The 20450-nt window shown below is 49.0% G+C and overlaps 1 protein-coding gene and 1 long non-coding RNA gene across 2 annotated transcripts; both read right to left on the bottom strand.

The window, feature by feature from the left end:
• Positions 1-429: 429 nt before the first annotated feature.
• Positions 430-1630, bottom strand: LOC105914635. Its single transcript, XR_001164304.2, has 2 exons — positions 827-1630; positions 430-712 (listed from the first exon to the last, which is right to left on the bottom strand). It is a non-coding gene; the product is annotated as an uncharacterized LOC105914635 (long non-coding RNA).
• A 1994-nt stretch (positions 1631-3624) lies between these two features.
• On the bottom strand, positions 3625-7040 carry LOC101772471 (putative receptor-like protein kinase At1g80870). The gene is made up of 2 exons (XM_004973082.3): positions 5037-7040; positions 3625-4630 (listed from the first exon to the last, which is right to left on the bottom strand). Exon 1 carries the CDS (start codon positions 6953-6955, stop codon positions 5039-5041), a length of 1917 nt encoding a protein of 638 aa, XP_004973139.1. The 5' UTR covers positions 6956-7040; the 3' UTR covers positions 3625-4630; positions 5037-5038.
• Positions 7041-20450: the final 13410 nt, after the last annotated feature.

The raw sequence follows: 20450 nt of genomic DNA, 5'->3' as shown, positions 1-20450 counted from the left end.
CTGCTACACTGTAATGCACATGAGACATGGCATCATGAAGTTGCCAACTTTTTAGTCTAAAAATACAATGATGGTGCTTCGCATCTAAAGGTCCCATATATAAAAAAACAGGAAAACCTCAAGAATCTCTCCAAGTATGCAACAATTTCTCTAAACTTAAAACTAAAGTATAAATATGTAAGGCACAACCTTTAACTCACAATAGTATTTAAAATTAACTACAAATAAGGAAACAAAAGATCTATTGCCTTAGTAGTTACAAAAGAAAGGTATTCCTAGCAAGAATCCTTTTTTGGTTAAACTTCTCGAATGTACTCTTCTGTTAGTTAAGTCCTGAAAGAACATAAAAACATTCATATACATGTTTTTCCCCGAGAATACTATATATGTATTTGTCGCACCACTGAGAGCTAATATGAGAGGGCATAATTATATGGAGAATGACATTTTGCATAATGATATATAATAATAAACATGCCCCGGAAACATGAGCCGTTTATCTGTAACTGATGAGAAATTTGATCAGAAGTTACAAAGGATCACAAATTCACAACTCATATTGTTGGAATATAGAATCTTGTCAATTTTCTAGAGGTGGATCAATCTGAATGGAAAAAATCACGATGAGGTCGACGATGAAGGCTGAAGGAACTCCAGCCGCAGCACTGCAACAAGCGAAAACCATACCCTGTACAGCAGCACTGCATTGAAGCTTTGGATCACAACAAGCAGACATCGGGAGCAAAGAATTAGAGATTGGGAGCTGAGATTGGAAAAATCACACTGACTGATTTGAGATCGAAATTTTTTAGGACACTGGACATACACTGTCTGCTCTAGTGCTCTGTGCTCTCCACAGAGCTGCTGCATTTGCACTCTTCAGTAGCATTTCATCATACAGGTTACCTGCACGGACATGGCTCGCCAGCTGGTTTGAAGCACCCACCGTGACCTGGCCAAAAGCTGCACCACCGAGGTGCGCCATGGCTGCAACCGGTGCGACGCGGATGGCGACGACATGCTGTGCTGGTGCTTATCTGGCTAGAAACAAAACTCACAGGCATAGGGACAAACCAATTTTTTGTGCACAAAATAGATGAAAATCGATGCAAACACTCAAGCGGACGCGAGGAGGAGCTCCGTCCACCACCTGTTGAAACCACGCAAAGCCGCAAAGGCCAATAGCGGTGCGCGTGTCTACGCCATCACCATCATGAACGAGCTCCGATGAAGGAGGCTGGATCTACCCAGGGAGGGACATCGTGGTGAGGCCTCACCCGCCGTGCCTGGGGAAGCTCGGCCGCCACCATGTCACCCGACGACCACATGAGGAGGGGGACCGCGCTCCGCCACCGCTCAAGCCGTGCGCGCCGTTGTGTAAGAGAACGGACAACGCGGGAGAAGCGCGGGCTCTCCTCGAACTCTGGTGACGGGGGCAGGCGGAGGTGGGCCGCTAGAGGAGGAGCAGACAGACGCAGCCAGAGGTGGAGCGCGAGGCGGCGGCCGGGGCAAGGGATATGGCAACACCAACGGGAGGAGGAGCATGTGAGCAGCAGAGGCTGCGCGAGGTGGGAGGCAAGCAGTCGGCCGCTGCGCCGCCGTCGCGAAACGTCGAGAAACAAGGCTCGAGATCAACGGCTAAAAGTGTACGCTTGCTGAGATCCGACGGACATTAAAATCACTAAATCAGGCGACGTGGCCTAATACGTGCCCTTCGTCATTCAGAAATGCCTTTAACATTAAGGCACACAAGTACTCCATCCGTAGGTGGTTTTAACTTTTCTAGTTATATCTACATTTAGAATACTTGTGATCCAGTGAGCTCAATCGTTTGAGAACTGGGCGCGTGGTGCACATACTCTTGCAGATCATGTCTTTGATGTCTAATGCCCTGCGTGATACATTGCCATTCACGCTGGGCCACCATGTGTTCCAATTTTAATGCAAACAATAGTTTTGAAATGTTGCTTCCTAATCATCCTAATTCTTCCAGATGCAGCGAAGAGATGATCGATGTGACACGTAGAAGCAGCCTGGATGCAGCTACTATATATTGTTTCTTAAAGAAAACAGAAGTCAAATCAATGCACTGGATAAGGACGAAGGATATCATTCTCAACTCTCAAGAGACAACGCCCTCTTGAAAGGGACCAACAAAACTCATGGATGGTGTTTGTGATGGAACTAAGACGGTTAGGTTAAATAATGACATGAAAAGGATGACTCGTGTACGGGGCTGCAGACTTTAGAGCCCAAGAACGTAGCTCTGGCATTTACCTATATGCAGTTTAATGTCAGGGACGGTACGATAGTTCAGTTGGTAAGGCACAAGTATACAGTTCATGCTTGAGTTCCCTTTTATCCGGCGTCATTTTTATTAAATACAAAATTAACTAGCTCTCTAAGTAATAGTCTCATCTTTTTTTTTTCTTTGTGTAGGACACAGTATATGTTAATGCTATACTGTAGGGTGAAAAAGAATGCATATATTTATACAAAAAGATCAAGAGATAAACAAACAGAACTTTTCATCATTAGAAAGGGTACCCTAATTATACAACTGATCGCCGCAAAAGCTCTCCCTTTGATAAAATGCAGACACACGGGTTCAAAGTTGAGACATCCTCTGGCTCGGTCGATTAGGGACCATGAAGCGCTTTCCCTTCTTTTCATGGCTAGGGAAACAAAAATTCACTGCAAAATTGTACTTTTCACAGTCTTTAAAGGTCAACCAGGTGCATCACGCCCCTAGACTGAACATATGCTCTGCCTCTAGAGCCTTTCTCTTTTAACAAAATTTGACCGGCTTACCGTCGATTCACACTGTCCTAGAAGCATTGACCAGTACACGGCATTCCTGAACCTTAGCTTTCTGTCTTTCTGAAAGGACGAGACTGATCAAAAGGCATTGGTTAGTTTTCTATTCTATCAGGGAAAAAAATCACTCAAATTCGAGCCGACGAAATCAAAATAATACTCTATGCATACGAAAAGACCACAAGTTTGCGAGCTTGATTTGCTCTTTTTCTTCCGAAGAAAAGTGAGACTCTATTGATGCTCCATGGGTGTTTTTTTTTCATTTCGTGGTGAAAAATCAGGAGGGTCAATTCACTTCTAGAACTGACAAGTATCTCACGCAAAGCAACCACGCACTAAAACAAAATGACAACCAACAAAAGGATTTGCTGCCTCACCAAACTGAAAGATCATCAGCAGATACACGATCCACACAAATTGTCCATTGCAGAGACATGTCACGACCCTGAATCCCAATCAAACAAAACACTAACCATAAACTAATGAAGAGGGACAGCACTGGGAGCTGGAAAGCCATGTGGGACAGAGCAAAGCCATATCATGGGTAGGGCAGTGTGCCACAGCCACAGCACAGCACTTTGAGTGCAAAACCCACAAGTCGCCACACCAATCAGCAGCAACATTTCCAACAGTAAACTAAACTATTGTTCATGCTGCTAATTGGGTGTCATCTTGGTGGCCTGGGAGGGCTCAGTTGCACTTTGTGAGTTTTGGACCACCCCACTAGCCTTTGTGGAAGCTATGGAGTGTCAAGTATGAACTATGAAGCATTGAAGCCCGAAAGGCAGGGGGTGGCTATATGTGTATAAATGAATTTTCTTCGCAGCGATGGGGTTTGATGGATTGGAAAAGAATATCATATAGTTTTACGCAACATAAAATCTCTGATAAAAGATCTGTGGAAAATGGAACAAGAGTAAAGGTTAGGAGTTTTAGTTTCCCTGAAGAAATTCCAGCCATGTGGAAGGTTCTTTGCTATGTTCAGGTTTTCAGGAGTCCAGAGTATCAGAGTTGGTACCGAGCAGGAGATTCGTTCAACTAACTTCATGTGGAATAGTATTTCACATGTGCAGTGGTAGTGCCTGGTGGATATACTCCTGGTGGCCTCATGAAAAAGGGGTAACACCAACCAACCATGCAGCCGTGGTTGGTGAAAATGTTTGACTCCACCGGGGAGCAAGCAACCCATGGTGGTGGGGCACTAGCACTATGGGCCTGGCGCCGTGGCGTGCTGAAACTTCTTTAACGAACTCGTCCTTTTGATACTTTTGAAAATTATTGTATGAACTCACCATGACTGTTGAAGAGTCAGGCTGTAAAGAAACATCCATTTGATGCAGCAAAGGGGTTGATTCATGGAGAAAAATGACCAAAAGTAATTTAGCGGATGCAAAACCTCCTCTGTGGTTGTTCAGAAATGATCATGGCAGTTGAAAACTCGTTGAACTGAGCTCAAACACAATTTTTTGTGTTCATTTTTTCGAACCGATGAACTCTATTCTGTATCCAATTATGTACAGTTGACCTTGGTGCTGGACATCATATTCTGCCAAAGATTGATAGAGACGCATCATATTTGACCAATTTTGTGGTGTACTGACAGATTACGCAAGTGCTACGCAATGTGCTGCTATTTCTGTGGTATCAGCAAACATCACTGAAAGTAACTTAATGCTCCGTCTTATTGGCTGCACTGCACATACTTCAAGTATCTGATTGACTTCATTGCTCCCCGCCATGGTTATCTTCTTGTACATTTGAAAGATATGATCGTTCATCTTTCATTGGCCCTTTGGTTTCTCTAAGGATTCATCTGTATTTTAACCACTATTCTTAAATGAAAGAACACTCATCATTCAAAAGAAAAAAGGTGCCAGATCAATGCAATGCTAAAATATTGTTGCCAATTGTTCCCAAATGTCGCAAGCAACAGACAAGAATTCGTTGTTATAAAATCAGGAGTAAGTCATCAACATGACACTACAAGTTCCAAGTCTTGGCAAAGATATGAAACAATTGGGTCCTAGAGGATTATGTTGATTTCTGCAAGATGCAAGATCAATTTTTGGATTGGCATAGAATGAATTCAGTGTTAGATTAGGGGAAGATGAATGGCTCCTAATTCCTATATACACAAAACAATCAACACGGCACCATGAATTTCTCTATCAATTTTTCGCTGATCACGAAAAAGCAAATCCGCAAAGGAGCAGAGGTACCATCACTCGGCAGCATCTGGCTGCGGCGCGCGGCGCGACGACCGCGGGAACGGCCGCACGCGGGGCGACGGCGAGAACTCCACCGGCGCCGGCGGCAGCTCCATCTCGCCGTCCAGGATCTTGACAATGTCAGTGCTGTCCGGCCGGAGCTCCGGCTGCCGCTGCAGGCAGAGCAGCGCGAGCTGCACGCACTGCGCGGCCTGGTCCTTGTCGTATCCGCCGTCCAGCCTCTCGTCCATGAGCTCGAGCACGTTCCCGGCGCGCGCCAGCTGCCGGCACCAGCTCACCAGGTTGGCCTTCTCCAGCTTCATCGGCGACGACAGGATGTGCAGCGGCCGCCGGCCGGACAGGATCACCAGCACGAGCACGCCGAAGCTGTACACGTCGGCCTTTTCCAGCAGCTCGCTGCCGTGCTCGCACGGCCCGCCGCCGCACTCCGGCGCGACGTAGCACACCGTGCCGCGCATGCTCGTCGTGCTGCTCAGCTCCCGGCTGAGGAAGTCCCCGCCGCAGCCGCTGTGGATGTCGCTGCCCACTGACCGGCCGCGCCGCCGGCTCCGCTTCCGGCCTCTACGGAAGCTGAGGTCCAGAGCGCTCGGCTCGACATTGCTGTCGCCGTTGCCGTGGCCGTGGCCGGTGTTCATGCTGATCGAACGGAGCCACGGCTTGCCGCCGCCGCGGCGCTTGTCGAAGCTGGGCCCCTTCTTGCTCATCTCCTCGAAGAACTCCTCTTTCCACCACTCCCTCATCTTGGTCGCCTCCTTCTTAGAGCCGTCGACGACATTGCCGTTGCCGTCGGCGTTCTTCTTGTCCTCCGGCGAGGCTGACACGGCTTGTTCGTCCGTGCCGGAGGGCGAGTTCTTGTGATCGTTGGCGTCGCCGTCGTTCTCGTCGGCCCAATCCGGGTTCCTCTCCGGGCAGATTTGGCTGCCAATCCACTCGGCGACGTAATCCCTCGAGTCAAGCTCGCCGCTGCCGTCCTGCTTCCACCACCACTCCTTTCCCCAGGCGCCAGCCGGGCCAGACTCGTCCTTGGTATCCGTTCTGGCACCGCCGGCAGCGGAGGCGGTGGTGGAGAGGTGGTCGCCGGCCTCGCCGAGCTCCTGGCTCATGAAATCGTCCCCGGCGGCGCCGGAAGCGGCGACGGCGTCGGGAGTCTTGAAGCGCGCGAGGCCGAAGTCGGCGAGCTTGGCGCGGAAATCAGCGTCGAGGAGGACGTTGCTGGGCTTGAGGTCGCCGTGCACGACGGGCGGCTGGCACTCGGCGTGGAGGAAGGCGAGCGCGCGCGCCACGTCGCGGATGACGGCGAGCCGCTTGGGCCAATCCAGGAACTGCGCGTCGCGGGTGGCAGCGTCGCCGCCGCCTCCGAAGAGCGCGCCCTGGAGGGAGCCCTGGGGCATGTACTCGAAGACGAGGAGGAGCGGGCGTTCGGCGGCCGCGGCGCCGCCGGCGCCGGAGCCGGAGCCTGAGCCGGGGGAGTAGCCAAGTAGCGAGACGAGGCGTGGTGAGTCCGGGAGCGACGCGAGGAGGTGGAGCTCGTGCGGCGACGCGCAGGTCTTGACGGCGGCGAGCGAGGCGTCGGGGAAGGTGGCGAGGTAGACCGGCGAGGCGGCGCCGCGGCCGAGGAGGCGGGACGGGGGGAACCCGCCCGTGGCGCGGCGCAGAGCGCGGCGGGAGTAGCGGCGGAGCGGGCGCGCCGGGTCCGGCGGCGGGGAGAAGGGGAGCGTGGGGTGCCGCCGGCGCCGGCGCCGGAGGAGGAGGACGAGGGCGAGCAGGAGCAGCAGTGCCGCCGCGACCGCGGCGGAGGCGGCGATAGCGGCGAGGAGGGCGCGGCGGAGGTGGTGGTTCGTGGCGGGAAGCGGAGGCGGCGGCGGCGCGGGCGGCGGGAGTGGCTGCTGGAGGAGAAGGCGGGAAGGCATGGCAGTGGACGGAGGTGGCGTGGACGCGCGGGGCGGCTGCCGCGGCGTGGTGTCGTGTGAGAGGAACTGATGGGTGTCGCATGTATTGAACTGGTCTAGCAACGGCTTATACTTCGTTTCAGCTTATAAGCCGGTTGAAAAGCTGAAACGGTTGATTTATTGCGAGAGAAAAATACTGTTTGATGACTGATAAGCCGACTAAATAAGCTGAAGCGAACAGCCCGGATATCTTTCGTGTCTGTACGTCATTTAGCCGTCTGACAATAAGAAACGGGAGCGGCTAATCAAACAACCGCCTGAGAGGCAGGGTCGACGATCGCCGAGGAGGTCCGTTGAATCCGCATCCTACGGCCAAACCACTCTCAGCGTTCCTCTTCCTCTGTTTTGTCTTAGACTTGGGCATGTTTGGATAACTGTTTTAAGCTCAAAATTCTAAAATACAGACCTGAAAAATTACAGGAGTCGGATTGAAAAATAGCGTTTGGTTAACCGGTCTGTTCACTAAATTTAGACCTTGTTTAGCCAGAAAAGATAAACACCTTCGAGAGGGCACAATTTTTTTCCCCAACAGCTATTGGGCTCGAGCTCGCCAATCGCTAGTCACAGCCCTGCTCATGAAATCCTCAGAGCTGCCGCTGCCTTCTCCCCCACACCGTTGTCCTCCTCCGTTACCATGCTCTTTCCTCTCAGGCAAGCACTTCTGCGCGACCTGCGCCCATCCGTCTCGGTCGTCTCGTCGCCGTTGGCGCTCTCGCATCGGCACAAACGAATCTCGCAAGCCCTGACGAGTTTATCGGCAACGATCTCTGCTTCCATTGCCACTTGCAAATTGATCTTTTCTGGTATGGCTCGTTGGAGCTCTAGCTTGAGCGCTGATATGAAATTCCTAGTTTTGTGATCCAATTTGATGCTTAGATCGAAAATTTGATGTCCTAATCAAACAATTTTGAGATGTGATCTGAGCTCACGCTTGTTTGCCTTCATCCAAGCTTCCCCCAAACTGATCATTGAGCATGATGTGGTCGTTCAAGTCTACGACAACACTGAAATTGTCTTATCTTGCTGCATAACTTCTTGGAGGAGTTAGCGCATGGCTGCGTCACGTGAGTTCCTGGGGGAGGGAGTTCGTGTTGAGAGGTTGGAAGCATTTTACCCAAACAAACATTTTCTAGGGGCAAAAAGTCATCCGTATACTTCTACATAAGAAATTATAACTGGAAAGCTCTTAAGCTACCAAACAGGCTCTTAGCATTTTGCACATCGTGCGGTAAGATTTATTTCGAACATAATTTTTGCTCCGAGATATGTTCATGGACAAGCATTGGACAAATTTTTGAAGCTGGATCATATGTTTGTTGTTTTTTAAATAATAAAAAAAAATTAATTCGAGCCTGTTAATTTTTTCGGGTTTGGGTATCTTTGGCCGAGCTCCTCTTTAGGTGGCGGATGCAGTCGCGCAAAACAAAATGGGATTTTTTTTAGCACAGCAAGGGATGGAGAAATCGGAAGAATTAGAGCAAGAAAGGGAGCAAGAGCAGGGAGGAAGGCAGAGGAATGATTGTTTGGGGAAGAAGTTGATTGCCATCAATAATCTGTCCTCTCCTATTCTCTCCCTATATAGCTAAGCCTATTACACTGCACCTGACTCATGCAATTGAGCACATTCACCCATTCCGAACCAGATATGTGCGGATTGGGCTTTCTGGGCCGACCACCAACATCTGGCCCTCCTTGGAAATCTTCTGGAGCAACGGTGCTAACATCCTCCTCTTCTTGAAACGCTGCTTGACCCCAAGCGGGAGCCCTCGGAAATCTTCGCTTCAGGTCTTCCATATCTTCCCAGGTTGCCAAATCTTCGGACCAGCCAGACCATTTGACGAGCAATTGATGTACAGAATGAGATCCCCAATCCACCAATCTTGTCTGTAGCAATTGCTCCAGCACGCGAAGAAGAGATATCATCAGGGAGAATCGGCGGCACCTAGTTGGTGTTCAGGATAGCTTTCTTCAGTTGTGAAACATGGAATAACGTGTGGATGGAAGAAGAAGGTGGTAGCTTGTAACACCCCGTCCTCGAAAGCCGTACCGTGCAGCCCTTCCGAGGGGCGGGCATGCGTACACATAGCACCCTGCTTACACTTTCATCCTCGCTTCGTGTAAAAGGATTAATCCGAAGGTGCTATGGCTGGTTGACAAAGGCTTATAAGTTGGCTCCACCCTTACTCAACTAGCAAGGTGGTACTAAACATGCGCATCTGTGCTCATGGGCCACACTGGGCCAACCAAATTGGGACGGGTCTCATATACACCCCCCCAAAAAAAACCCCAACGTTCTCGTCGGTCCAACTCACCCACACTTGGGCAAATGTTAGCGCATGACCATACGTCTAGTGTCGGTGCCATATGCTATGCCGTGTGTTCCATCCAGAGCCCACACGCGCCATGCGCCATATGCTCGTACAATGACCCGTACGCGCAACCGCGAGGGTTGGCTCTAATACCATTTGTAACACCCCGTCCTTGAAAGTCGCACCGCCCAGCCCTTCCGAGGGGCGAGCACGTATACACATAGCACCCTACTTACACTTTCATCATCACTTCGTGTAAAAGGGTTAATCTGAAGGTGCTATGGTTGGTTTATACAGGCTTATAAGTTGGCTCCACTCTTGGTCACCTAGTAAGATGGTACTAAACATGCGCACCTGCGCTCATGGGCCACAATGGGCTAACCAAATTGGGTCGGGTGTAGCCGGTAAGCAACTTGACCAATAGGCTCCAACACCGGGTAGGGACAAAAATATTTGAACGAGAGCTTCTGATTGGAACGAGGAGCTAATGAAGACTGCACATATGGCTGTAACTTTAAGAACACCACGTCACCCACCTAGAACACCCGCTCAGAACGCTTGGCATCAGCTTGCTTCTTCATATGTTGTCTAGAGCGGTTCAAGTGTTGGTGGATCAGATCATCCATGACAGACCTATCCTATAGCCAAACTGACAATTTAGGAGCTTCCACCAAATTTGATGTTGTAATGCCAAAATGTCAAGGGCCATAACCATATAATGCTTCAAAGGGAGATCTTCCAATAGCTGAATGATGACTAGTATTGTACCAGTACTCTGCTAGAGAAAGCCAACTAGACCAATAGGCTCCAACATGGTTTGATTCAGCCTCTGTCTGGCCATCAGACTGTGGATGGTAACTTGAACTCATATGCAGTTCCACACCTGCTAGAGAGAATAACTCCTTCCAGAGATTGCTAGTGAAAACCTTATCTCTATTAGAGACCATCACCGCAGGCATACCATATAGTCTATACACATTGCTCATGAAACTCTTAGCTACCACTGAAGTAGTAAATGGGTGGTGAAGAGGGATAAAGTGAGCATACTTGGTGAAATAATCTACCACCACTAGCACACAATTGAAATTCCCACATGTAGGCAAGCCTATTGGATTTAGTAGCCAAGCAGTCCACTAGGGGGTTACCCAAGTGGTTGATTTGTAGGTGAGGGAAATTGCAAAACTAAGAACTCGAAGGTGATCGCGAGAAGACAAAGAGGACATGAGGGTTTTAGAAAGGTTCGGGCCTCCAAAGAGTAATACTATACGTCCTATATGTTTGGATTGTATTGCTGGTATGAGATTAGATGCCCTCGGGAGGCTCCCTTGGCCGCCTTATATAGGCTGACGACCTAGGGTTACAAGTCGGTTTGAATCTAACTTAGTTGGTTGTTACATGGAAGGCAATCTGAGTTGGACTACAATACACATTCTGCAATATTCGAGCAGATTTGGTCTGTCTTGTTGCCTTGACGTGTACTTTAAGTAACTTCATGTCCTTGTCCCGCACGTCCTAGTCAAGCGGGCCCACTTGTCAGTAAGCCTAGAGGCTATTGAAGGTCTCCTCGAGGTCGGCTATGAAGCTTTCCTTGTCCTTTGTCTTGACAACCACATCGTTGATGTAAGCCTCAATGTTCTTGTGTAGCTGTATAGCCTCTACAAAGTCAAGGGATATCACCTGCCAAGCTGAATTAGGAACTGGCAGAGGTTGTAGAAGCCTGGTAGCCTGCTCCTATCCAGCTTAGCACGCCGACAGATTTCACAGGACTTCACAAACTGTTGCACTACCGTTTTCATGCCCCTCCATGAAAATAACTGTTTCATACGTCTATAAGTAACAAAAATCCCTGAATGTCCTCCAACCGGGCTATCACGATAGGCCCTCAATAGCTTAGACTGCAAGGATGGATTAGCACCAATCCAAATCCTATTCCTATAGCAGAGCAGACCATTCTGGAGAGTAAAGTTTGGTACAATAGCATGATCAATTGCCAATTTAGACAAAATAGAAGAAGATGAAACATCCAACTCATAGCCAGCTAACAATTCTAACAGCCATTGTGGAGTAGCAGATGTGACTGCAGCACAATGAGCATCAAAGGACGGCTTGCGAGAGAGAGTGTCAGCCACCCTATTGTCATAACCCTTCTTATAAATGATGTGATATTATAATCCCAACAACTTAAAGAATACCTTTTGTTGCCACTGAGTGTGGAGACGTTGTTCTGTAAGTTGCACCAAGCTTTGTTGGTTAGTGAAAATAGTGAACTCTCCATGTTGGATCTCCACTGCCGAACAACCATTAGAATGGCTAAATACTCCTTTTCATAAGCTGACAATCCTCTAGATCTTGGACCCAATGCTTTACTAATGAAAGCTAATGGATGGCCCTCCTGTATCAAAACTACACCGACACCCACTCCACTTGCATTAGTTTCAATAGCAAAAGGCTTAGCAAAATCAGGCAGTGCTAGCACTGGTGAATGGCACAGGGCTTGCTTAAGGGCAGCAAATGACTTGTCATGATCAACTGTCTAGATAAATAGGGAGCTCTTCTTCAGAAAGTCAGTCAGGGGCTTGCTGATCACCCCAAAGTACCTCACAAATTTCTTGTAATACCCAGCTAGTCCCAGAAAACTCCTAAGTTCCTTAGTAGAAGTTGGTGTTCACCAGTTGGAGACAACTAACACCTTCTGAGGATCAGTGGCTACCCCTTCTTCACTTATAATGTGACCCAAGTAATTGATTTGGCACTAGGCAAAAGAGCATTTAGATAGTTTGATCTTCCACTGCTCCTTGGGTAATAGGTCAAACACCATTCTGATATGTGCAATATGCTCCTCAAAAGTTCTGCTGTTGTTGGCGCTAGAAATCGGTCAACCGAATCCCAGCGACCGACACACGACCCGGGAGAATCTGCTTAGCTCTTGTTCGGGTGAATGCCCTGGTGCAGTTCGCGCGGCGTGCCAGCCAATCTGACCTTTTGATTGGCAAGGAAGAATACGTGTCAGGTCCAGAAATCTCGATCAGCTAAGTTTCCGATCTCGAGAGAGTTTATCAGCGAATCGGCCGATTTACTATAGTAATGAAATCGGCTATAAGACAGCCTGATCTCTGTAGCCTTGTAGACAGGGAATTACTAAAGTAATCGATACAAAGCTATGATAACAACAATAGGAACAGATCTAATCGGCAATAGATGAATTTAATAGCAGAATATAGAAAGAGCCGAAACTACCGATTCCTAGCTGGATAACTGGTGATAAAGACTAGAAAAACAGGTAAAACCTATGGATCTAGCAAATATCGATAACTAGTGAATAAATCTAAACGAAACAACAGCGATACGCCCGAAGTTAAAGCTTAGATATTACTCGATAAACGGAACTTACAGAATCGGCCGGAGATCAAGATGATGCAGCCCTGCCAACCCGCACGAACTCGTGAGAAGAGAAAAGTAATGGCGAAGTCGCCTGCTTGAAAGTAAGTACGAAGAAAAAGTAGCTTGTTGTATTGATTGGTTCATCATTACAGATTTACAAAGGTAGCTATTTATAGCCCCGTACAGATATCTTCTTAACCGACTAGAATTCTATCCCTAATTCAAACAGAAAACGAATATCTACAAGCACGATTCGTGCTAGGTTAGTTACTCCACGCTTCGTGGGCTGACTTCCAGCTCATCCTTCTATTCCAAGCCCATACAGGCCCAATTAGCCCATCCTCCTAATCAGCCGATTCCTCATCGGCAAAAGATTACCGATTGGGACTCTGGTATATTCGACCCGAAGCGAGACAGAAGTCACCGGCCAATCTCACACTGTAGCACCATTTGGCCGATTCCCAACTGTGCTTCTCCGATTCCTCCTCTTCTTAGCACCGATTCTACTAGTGACGAAATCTGGCGTCAACACATGCCCCCCAGTTTCGGAGTAAAACATAGTCTTTTACTTCGAAATTCTTTATAACTTCCCCTCCGAAACGGCCGCAGTGAAAATATCCTTCCGTTTCGCGGTCTTCCAGCTGATCATTGCAATTTTTCGAAACGGGCGCCCACGACAGCCACTACTCCCGAAAAACTCGAAGCGCCGGCGCGGTGAAAATTCCATTTTTACCCCCCTTCAGGCATCCTTTAAATAGCGCTTCACCCGCACCTCATCTTCAAGCTCACGTCTCTTTTCCCAGCGCGCGCGCCTTCTTCCTCCTTCAGCATCTTTCCCTTGCCGCCAAAGCTTCCTAGCTCCACTTCCTGCTACTTTTTCCTCTTCCCTTCCAATGGCGGCTCCATCCGGCAGCTCTCCCGCGCGCGATGTCCCGAAAGTAGCACCTCCGGCGGTTGTAGCGACAGCGGTTGCTCCTTCCTCAGAAGAAGGAGCTTCATCGGAGATCCCAATGGCGATCCCCATCGCGGCCCCATCGTCCGCATCTGCACCGGCGACGACGCCGATCACCCAGAACTTCATCCCAGAGGTAAATACCGAATCCTTCTTCTATCGGCAACATATTTACCTTAGATCTATTTCTTACTTTTCTACACTCCCCTTTCCTTTTTTAGGCAGTTAGGCATCGAATTACCATTCACCTTACGGAAAATCCTGGCCTTGTTTGTCTCGGACCCATGGGAAACCCAGACCCAATAGATCTCATAAATTTGGAAACTGACCGGATACCCTTCAAACTGTCTGATATGAATTTAGATCACTGGCTGGGCACTTTTAGATCCTGGCCGAATGAAACCCCCGGTTGGAGGGAGTGGTACCAACGGGTGGCCGCATCAAAGAGCGTCTCATGGGAAGAGCTCAAAATCGGCCAGTGCATCAACCTTTCCTTATCCCAGATGGAGAAAAATGAGCCGTTAGTAATGGTGGCTTCTTATTTTTGGTCTGATGCACTTAATGCCTTCTTATTTGGGCACGGTCCTATGACCCCAACACTGGCCGATGTGGTCCTGTTGACCGGCCTCGACATATCCTCCCCGGACACACCCTATCACCTTTTAACCACAACGTCACATCGGCTGGACACAAGGGGAATCGGCGGGTGGAAGGGTTTCATCAGAAGTAATAAGAGGACCGGGACTGTTGAGAATAGGGGGCACACAGCTTTCCTGATGATGTGGCTAGAAAAGCACTTCTTTTGCGGAAGAGCCGCCGGCCCGACAACCAATACCCAGGCCTTAGCTGAAGCACTATCCAGGGGAAACCATGTCCCTCTTGGGAAACATTTGCTAGGGGCCGCGTACCACATGCTACATCAAATCGGCATAAGACTATCCAAGGGAGAGCCGATCAGCAATCAAGGCGGGCCCTGGTGGTTCATCAACTTGTGGCTGAACCTTTATATGAGTAGAATTACTCAGCAGCCGGTGGATCGCATGACGTTCCCCAACATCGAATCGGCAGAAGACCCTACCGAACGTCGCCGATGTATGTCCTTTGGTGAAGCGGCATCGGCTTTTCCAGGTTGCATGTATTCTGCTACAAAGGTAGCCGAGTACTTTCGATGCTTCTATAATGGCTTCAGTGAAGATGCAACCATTTGGTTTCCGTATCAGCGAGACGACCCGGTCTTTGAACTCCCCACTTGCTTCGATTCGGCTTCCGGCCGATTTGATGAAGAGCTCTATGATGAGTTGATCAAGCTAGGGCTCCTGCCAGCCAATTTCTTCTCGGGGAAGGATGCCCCTACGTACGAATTCTACAACCCCTCCGCTGCAGCACGTCAATTCGGCATGGGTCAGCTGCCGATTCAAGTGTACTTTGCTGGCCGAATCAAGTTTAGGGATGAGCTCACATCTAGTCTGGATTACAGTCGGTTACGAGACCGAATCCCGGACTCCAGTACAATTGACCTGAACGACTGGCTAGTAGCTCCCTTTGCTGTTCAGCCGTTCAAACTCTGGTGGGCCGATTGGAAGCAATTTCTTTTCTGCAACTCGGCATCGGCATACTGCAACCTTCTGGACCCAGCCAACATCGACCCGAACGCCGAGGTATTTCACTTAGCCAATTTTTATTCCTCTCAACATGACTAAGCACTAATGATTTTATTATCTTTTCAGGCCGAGAATCGAACTCCTCCAACACACAGCCGCAGCGGACGGCTAATAGAAAGTCACCCATACACAACTTATCCTCTTATCGGCTATGACGCTCCGTCTGTTGACGTGATTGCTGGCCAGTCGCCGAGTCCGAGCTCGTGTAGAATCGGCAGATCCCCCTGTGCTCGTATCGGCAGAGACCCTGGCCGCACCACCTTCTCAGGTCATCCAAGATGCCGATACCCAAGCGGTTGCGCAAGCTGGAGCAGCCGCCGCGTCGTTGTTGTTGGAGGCCATACAGGTAAACCTGAATTTTACTGCTTCCGATTGTTATTCTGATATTAACCCTTCTTATCCTTAGACTGCACAGAGCACCCCTATGGAAATACAACAATCGGCAGCAACTCAACCAGTCATCGGCGCGCCCCCGCTTCCATCCGTTGAGGTATAGTACTATTTTACCGATTTCCTTTGGTATTTGCATAATGTACTTATTCAATCCTCTGACACAGGCCATCGGCACACCAAGCGCTCCTCGACCACCGATCTCTTCTCAGGGAGCTGGTCCAAGCACCGCGCCGATTATTGTGGAATCTTCTTCATCCGATGAACCTATGGCGCAGGCTCCTGAGCAAGGCGTGACGGCTTCACAAGTGCAGCATGAGGAAATTCGCTTCAAAATGGTAAGTTTTGTTTCGGCTTCTATCCAGCCGATTTGCTTTTACTTCCAGCCGATTTATTTCTTTTCTTTATTATCTCCAGGAACAGGACACCCCCGACAACAGCCTCTTTTCTTTTGCGGTCGCCCTTTCCAACGACGAAGAGGTTGCCTCTCGCCAAGTTGCCTTGAGCTCCATCCCTGATGACGTCCGAGCCAAACTTTCCAGCATCCGATCCCTCCTTCAAGGGGACATCGGCCGACTAGTAGAAGATGCTTCGCCGATTCGGCAGCTCTTCAATGACGTCAGCGGACGAGTACCAGAAGAAGCGGAGGAAGCCCTGGCACCGGCGGCCTTCATCGAGTCTATGAGGATCCCAGTCTTCAGGGCTCTTCGTCATATGGCCGATCGTGCCAAGCTTGCCAAGACTTGTGAAGAGGAGGACGCGTTCAAGCGTCAGGCTCAAGAGGCACATCAGCGCATCCATGTTCTGGAAGATTCTCGATCGGCGATCATCGGTGAGATAGACCGCCTCAAGCGTCGGAGGGCGGAACTTGCCAAGGAGATGGAGCAAGTGACTAAAGCAATCAGTGTCGAAGAGAAAAAACTCCAAGAGCTACCTTCTGTCATTGCCGATTTGACACGGGAGAGGCAGCGCTTTGCTCACGAGGCCCTAAAGCTCCATCGCAGTACATCAGAAGTCCCCGGATCGGCAGATGAAGACCAACGGGTTCTTGACTCTGCCGATCAGATCCGGCGCCGGGCTATCACAGCTATCGATACCCTTCTGGGTAATCTGTAAAACACTGATCGTTTGTACGAACATTTACTATCTTCTTTGACCGTCCCTCGCGACGCCCTTTCTATTTATTACCTCTCTTATTTCCGATGGGACGTAGCCTTACCAAATTTCCACGCATCTTTTTCCATAAATACCGACCTCGGCACTTACTCTCGATAGTACCAATTTGGCTTTCGGTTTTACTCTCTCCTTCCTCTTACCGGTGCGACTTTCTGCCATGGCTTCGTCAGCTTCTTCTTACTCTGTTAACCAGGTGCAATCTTGCCCTCTACCTCCCCTTCTTTTTAGATCCTAGGAAAAGAATGTCCCTTCTTATTCCTTCTTTGTTTCAGCCTCAACGTCTTAGCCCTGCGCTCGTGCGCGCCATTGAGCTCATTCACTCCGAGGACCCATTGACGTCGGAGGATAAGGCGCTGATCCTGGCCCATCGTGAGGAACTTCGAGATCACGTCACTGCGGAGGCTCGTGTGGTCTTGGATCTCATGGAGAGTGACAGTAGCCGACGATCTCCAACCATTAGGAGCCTTCATTGTGGTGGCCTTGAAGACGATGTTGCCATGGCGGCCCGTACGATTTTGGACTTTATGGAGAGCAACGGTAGCCGGCGACCTCCCACCGATAGGAGCCATCCGCTTCCTCAGCAAGTCGTTCTCGAAGACGCAGCGGCAGGAACTTCGCGCCCTCCCATGGATCGGAGTCATTTTCTCCCTCGTCAAGTTGAAGCGGAGACTTCAATGAAGGCAATAGAAGAAGAATACCTTCGCGTCATGAGCGAGTTGGAGCAGAACGGGAAGGCGCCCAAGAAGAAGAACAATTAGTTTTTTGTATTTTTTGTTCTAAGGGCGACTAATGTTTTTTCGGCCATGTAACCCGTCGTCCGTACCGAATGAACACAATCGGCCGATCCGGTCGACTATGTGTTTGAACCGATTTGTATTGGCTATGCGTTTGAACCAATTTGTATCGGCTAAGTGTTTGAACCGATTTGTACCGGTTATGTGTGGTCGTGTTATGGTCAATTTCCTACGCTCCGACCCATATACTGGGGTAGTATCTTTTTAAGTACCTTCCGTTCAGAGCTCTAGTAAATTCCTCTCCTTCTATTGTTTCCAAAATGTAAGCATTTCCTGGGGCGCATGTGCCGATTTTGTACGGCCCTTCCCATGTAGGGGACCATTTTCCGAATTTAGGATCCTTCGACCCAATCGGCAATACTAACTTCCATACTAAGTCCCCAGGGGAGAATTGTTTGGCTTTGACCTTTTTATCGTACCACCTGGCTACCCTCTTTTTATTTTCTTCAATGCTTATCAGAGCCCTCAATCGTTGGCCAGCCAAATCGTCAAGTTCCCTTTTCATAAGTGACGAGTAATCATCGGCCGTTAACTGGTCCTGGAGCGAAATACGCCTCGATCCCGCCCTTGACTCCCATGGCAGTACCGCATCGTGACCGTACACCAATTGGTAGGGAGATAACTTGGTAGCCCCATGACAAGCCATCCGGTACGCCCATAAGGCCTCTGTCAAACATAGATGCCACTTCTTCGGTTGTTCCTCGACTTTTCTTTTGATCAATTTGATTATCCCTTTATTGGAGGATTCCTCCTGACCATTGGCTTGGGCGTAGTATGGAGAAGAATTTAACAATTTGATTCCCATATCGGTCGTAAATTCCTCAAATTCCCCCGATGTGAACATTGTTCCTTGATCGGTTGTTATAGTCTGAGGGATATCGAATCGGTAAACGATGTGGTCCCTTACGAAGTCAGCCATGATAGCCGATGTCACGGTTCTCAACGGGATAGCCTCTACCCATTTGGTAAAGTAATCAGTAGCCACCAGAATAAATTTGTGCCCTTTGCTTGATGGTGGGTAAATTTGGCCAATAAGGTCTATTCCCCATCCCCTGAACGGCCATGGCTTAATGATGGGATTCATGGCCGATGCGGGTGCACGCTGGACATTTCCAAACTTTTGGCACTCCTGACAGCCCTTATAATATTTGAAACAGTCTTCGAGGATCGTTGGCCAGTAGTACCCATTATTCCTGATCATCCACTTCATCTTATGCGCCGATTGGTGTGCTCCACATACCCCCTCATGGATTTCTCCCATCAGCGTCTTGGCCTCCTCTGTCCCAAGGCATTTGAGAAGAACTCCGTCGATCGTTCGGTAGAATAGGTCATCTTCGAGCAGCACGTATTTGGTGGCATGAAAACGTACTCGTCGCTCCACCTTTTTAGACGGATCCTTCAGGTAGTCGGCAATTTCTTTACGCCAGTCATCGGCCGTGAGCTCTAGAGCCATAGTGCCTAGAATTGGCCGATACCCAGTCGCATGCTGGGCGAGTTTGTTGGCGTCTTCGTTGCGGTCTCTTGGGATGTGCTCGATTACTGCTGATCGGAATTCTTTTAAAAGCTGTAAGCAATCTTTGTAATAAATTCTTAATACGTCATCTTTGCATTCGGACCTTCCGGTCAGTTGATCCACAATAAGCATAGAATCTCCAAAGACTTCAACGGAATCGGCCTTGACTTCTCTTAATAGTTGTAAGCCTTTTAATACAGCTCGGTACTCCGCTTGATTGTTAGTAGCGGTGGTTTCTATCGGCAGAGAAAAATCATAGCTTGCCCCCCGAGGCGATATGAGAACGATGCCGATTCCTGATCCGACCCCACATGATGACCCGTCGAAATATAATGTCCAAGGTGCCAGCTCTACGAGGGCAATCTCCGGTCCGCAGTGCTGGGCGACGAAATCGGCCATGACTTGACCCTTGACGGCTTTTGCCGATTCATACCGCAGGTCAAACTCTGATAAAGCTAAGATCCATTTGCCGATTCGACCTTTCAATATCGGCAGTGATAGCATGTATTTTACTACGTCGTCTTTGCATACGACTACACATTCTGCCGACAGTAGATAGTGCCTGAGTTTGGTGCATGAGAAGTAAAGACATAGGCACAAACGCTCCACCGGAGGATATCTTGTTTCAGCATCCAGAAGTCTTCTACTGACATAACAAATTACCCGCTCCTTGCCTTCAAACTCCTGGACTAGAGCCGATCCAATAGCTTTATCATCGGCTGATAAGTATAGTTTAAACGGCTTACCAGTTTGAGGGGGAACCAACACTGGTGGTGAGACCAAGTATTGCTTGATATCTTCCAATGCTTTGCGCTGCTCTTCTCCCCATATAAATTCCTGGTCCGGCTTTAGCTTCAGAAGTGGCGTGAACGCCTGAATCCGTCCAGATAGATTAGATATAAATCTTCTGATGAAATTCACCTTGCCGATTAGAGACTGCAGTTCGGTTTTGTTCTGTGGGGCCACGACTTTGTTGATGGCCGCTATGGTCTTCCGATTGATCTCTATGCCTCGTTCGTGTACCATGAATCCTAAGAACTGTCCGGCGGATACGCCGAAAGCACATTTGTTGGGATTCATCTTAAGACCGTGTTTTTTGGTACACTCTAGCACTTTTCGCAAATCGGCCAGATGTTCTTCGTGACTTTTAGACTTGACCACGACATCATCGATGTAGATTTCTACCAGAAGGCCAATGAGTTTGTGAAATATGTAATTCATAGCTCTCTGATATGTAGCACCAGCGTTCTTCAAGCCGAAAGTCATCACCACCCACTCGA

The sequence above is a fragment of the Setaria italica genome, chromosome VI (genome assembly GCF_000263155.2).
Source record: "Setaria italica strain Yugu1 chromosome VI, Setaria_italica_v2.0, whole genome shotgun sequence".
Lineage (NCBI taxonomy): Eukaryota > Viridiplantae > Streptophyta > Magnoliopsida > Poales > Poaceae > Setaria > Setaria italica.
Note: the sequence above shows the minus strand (reverse complement) of the source record. Positions and strands in the feature narration are given on the sequence as shown.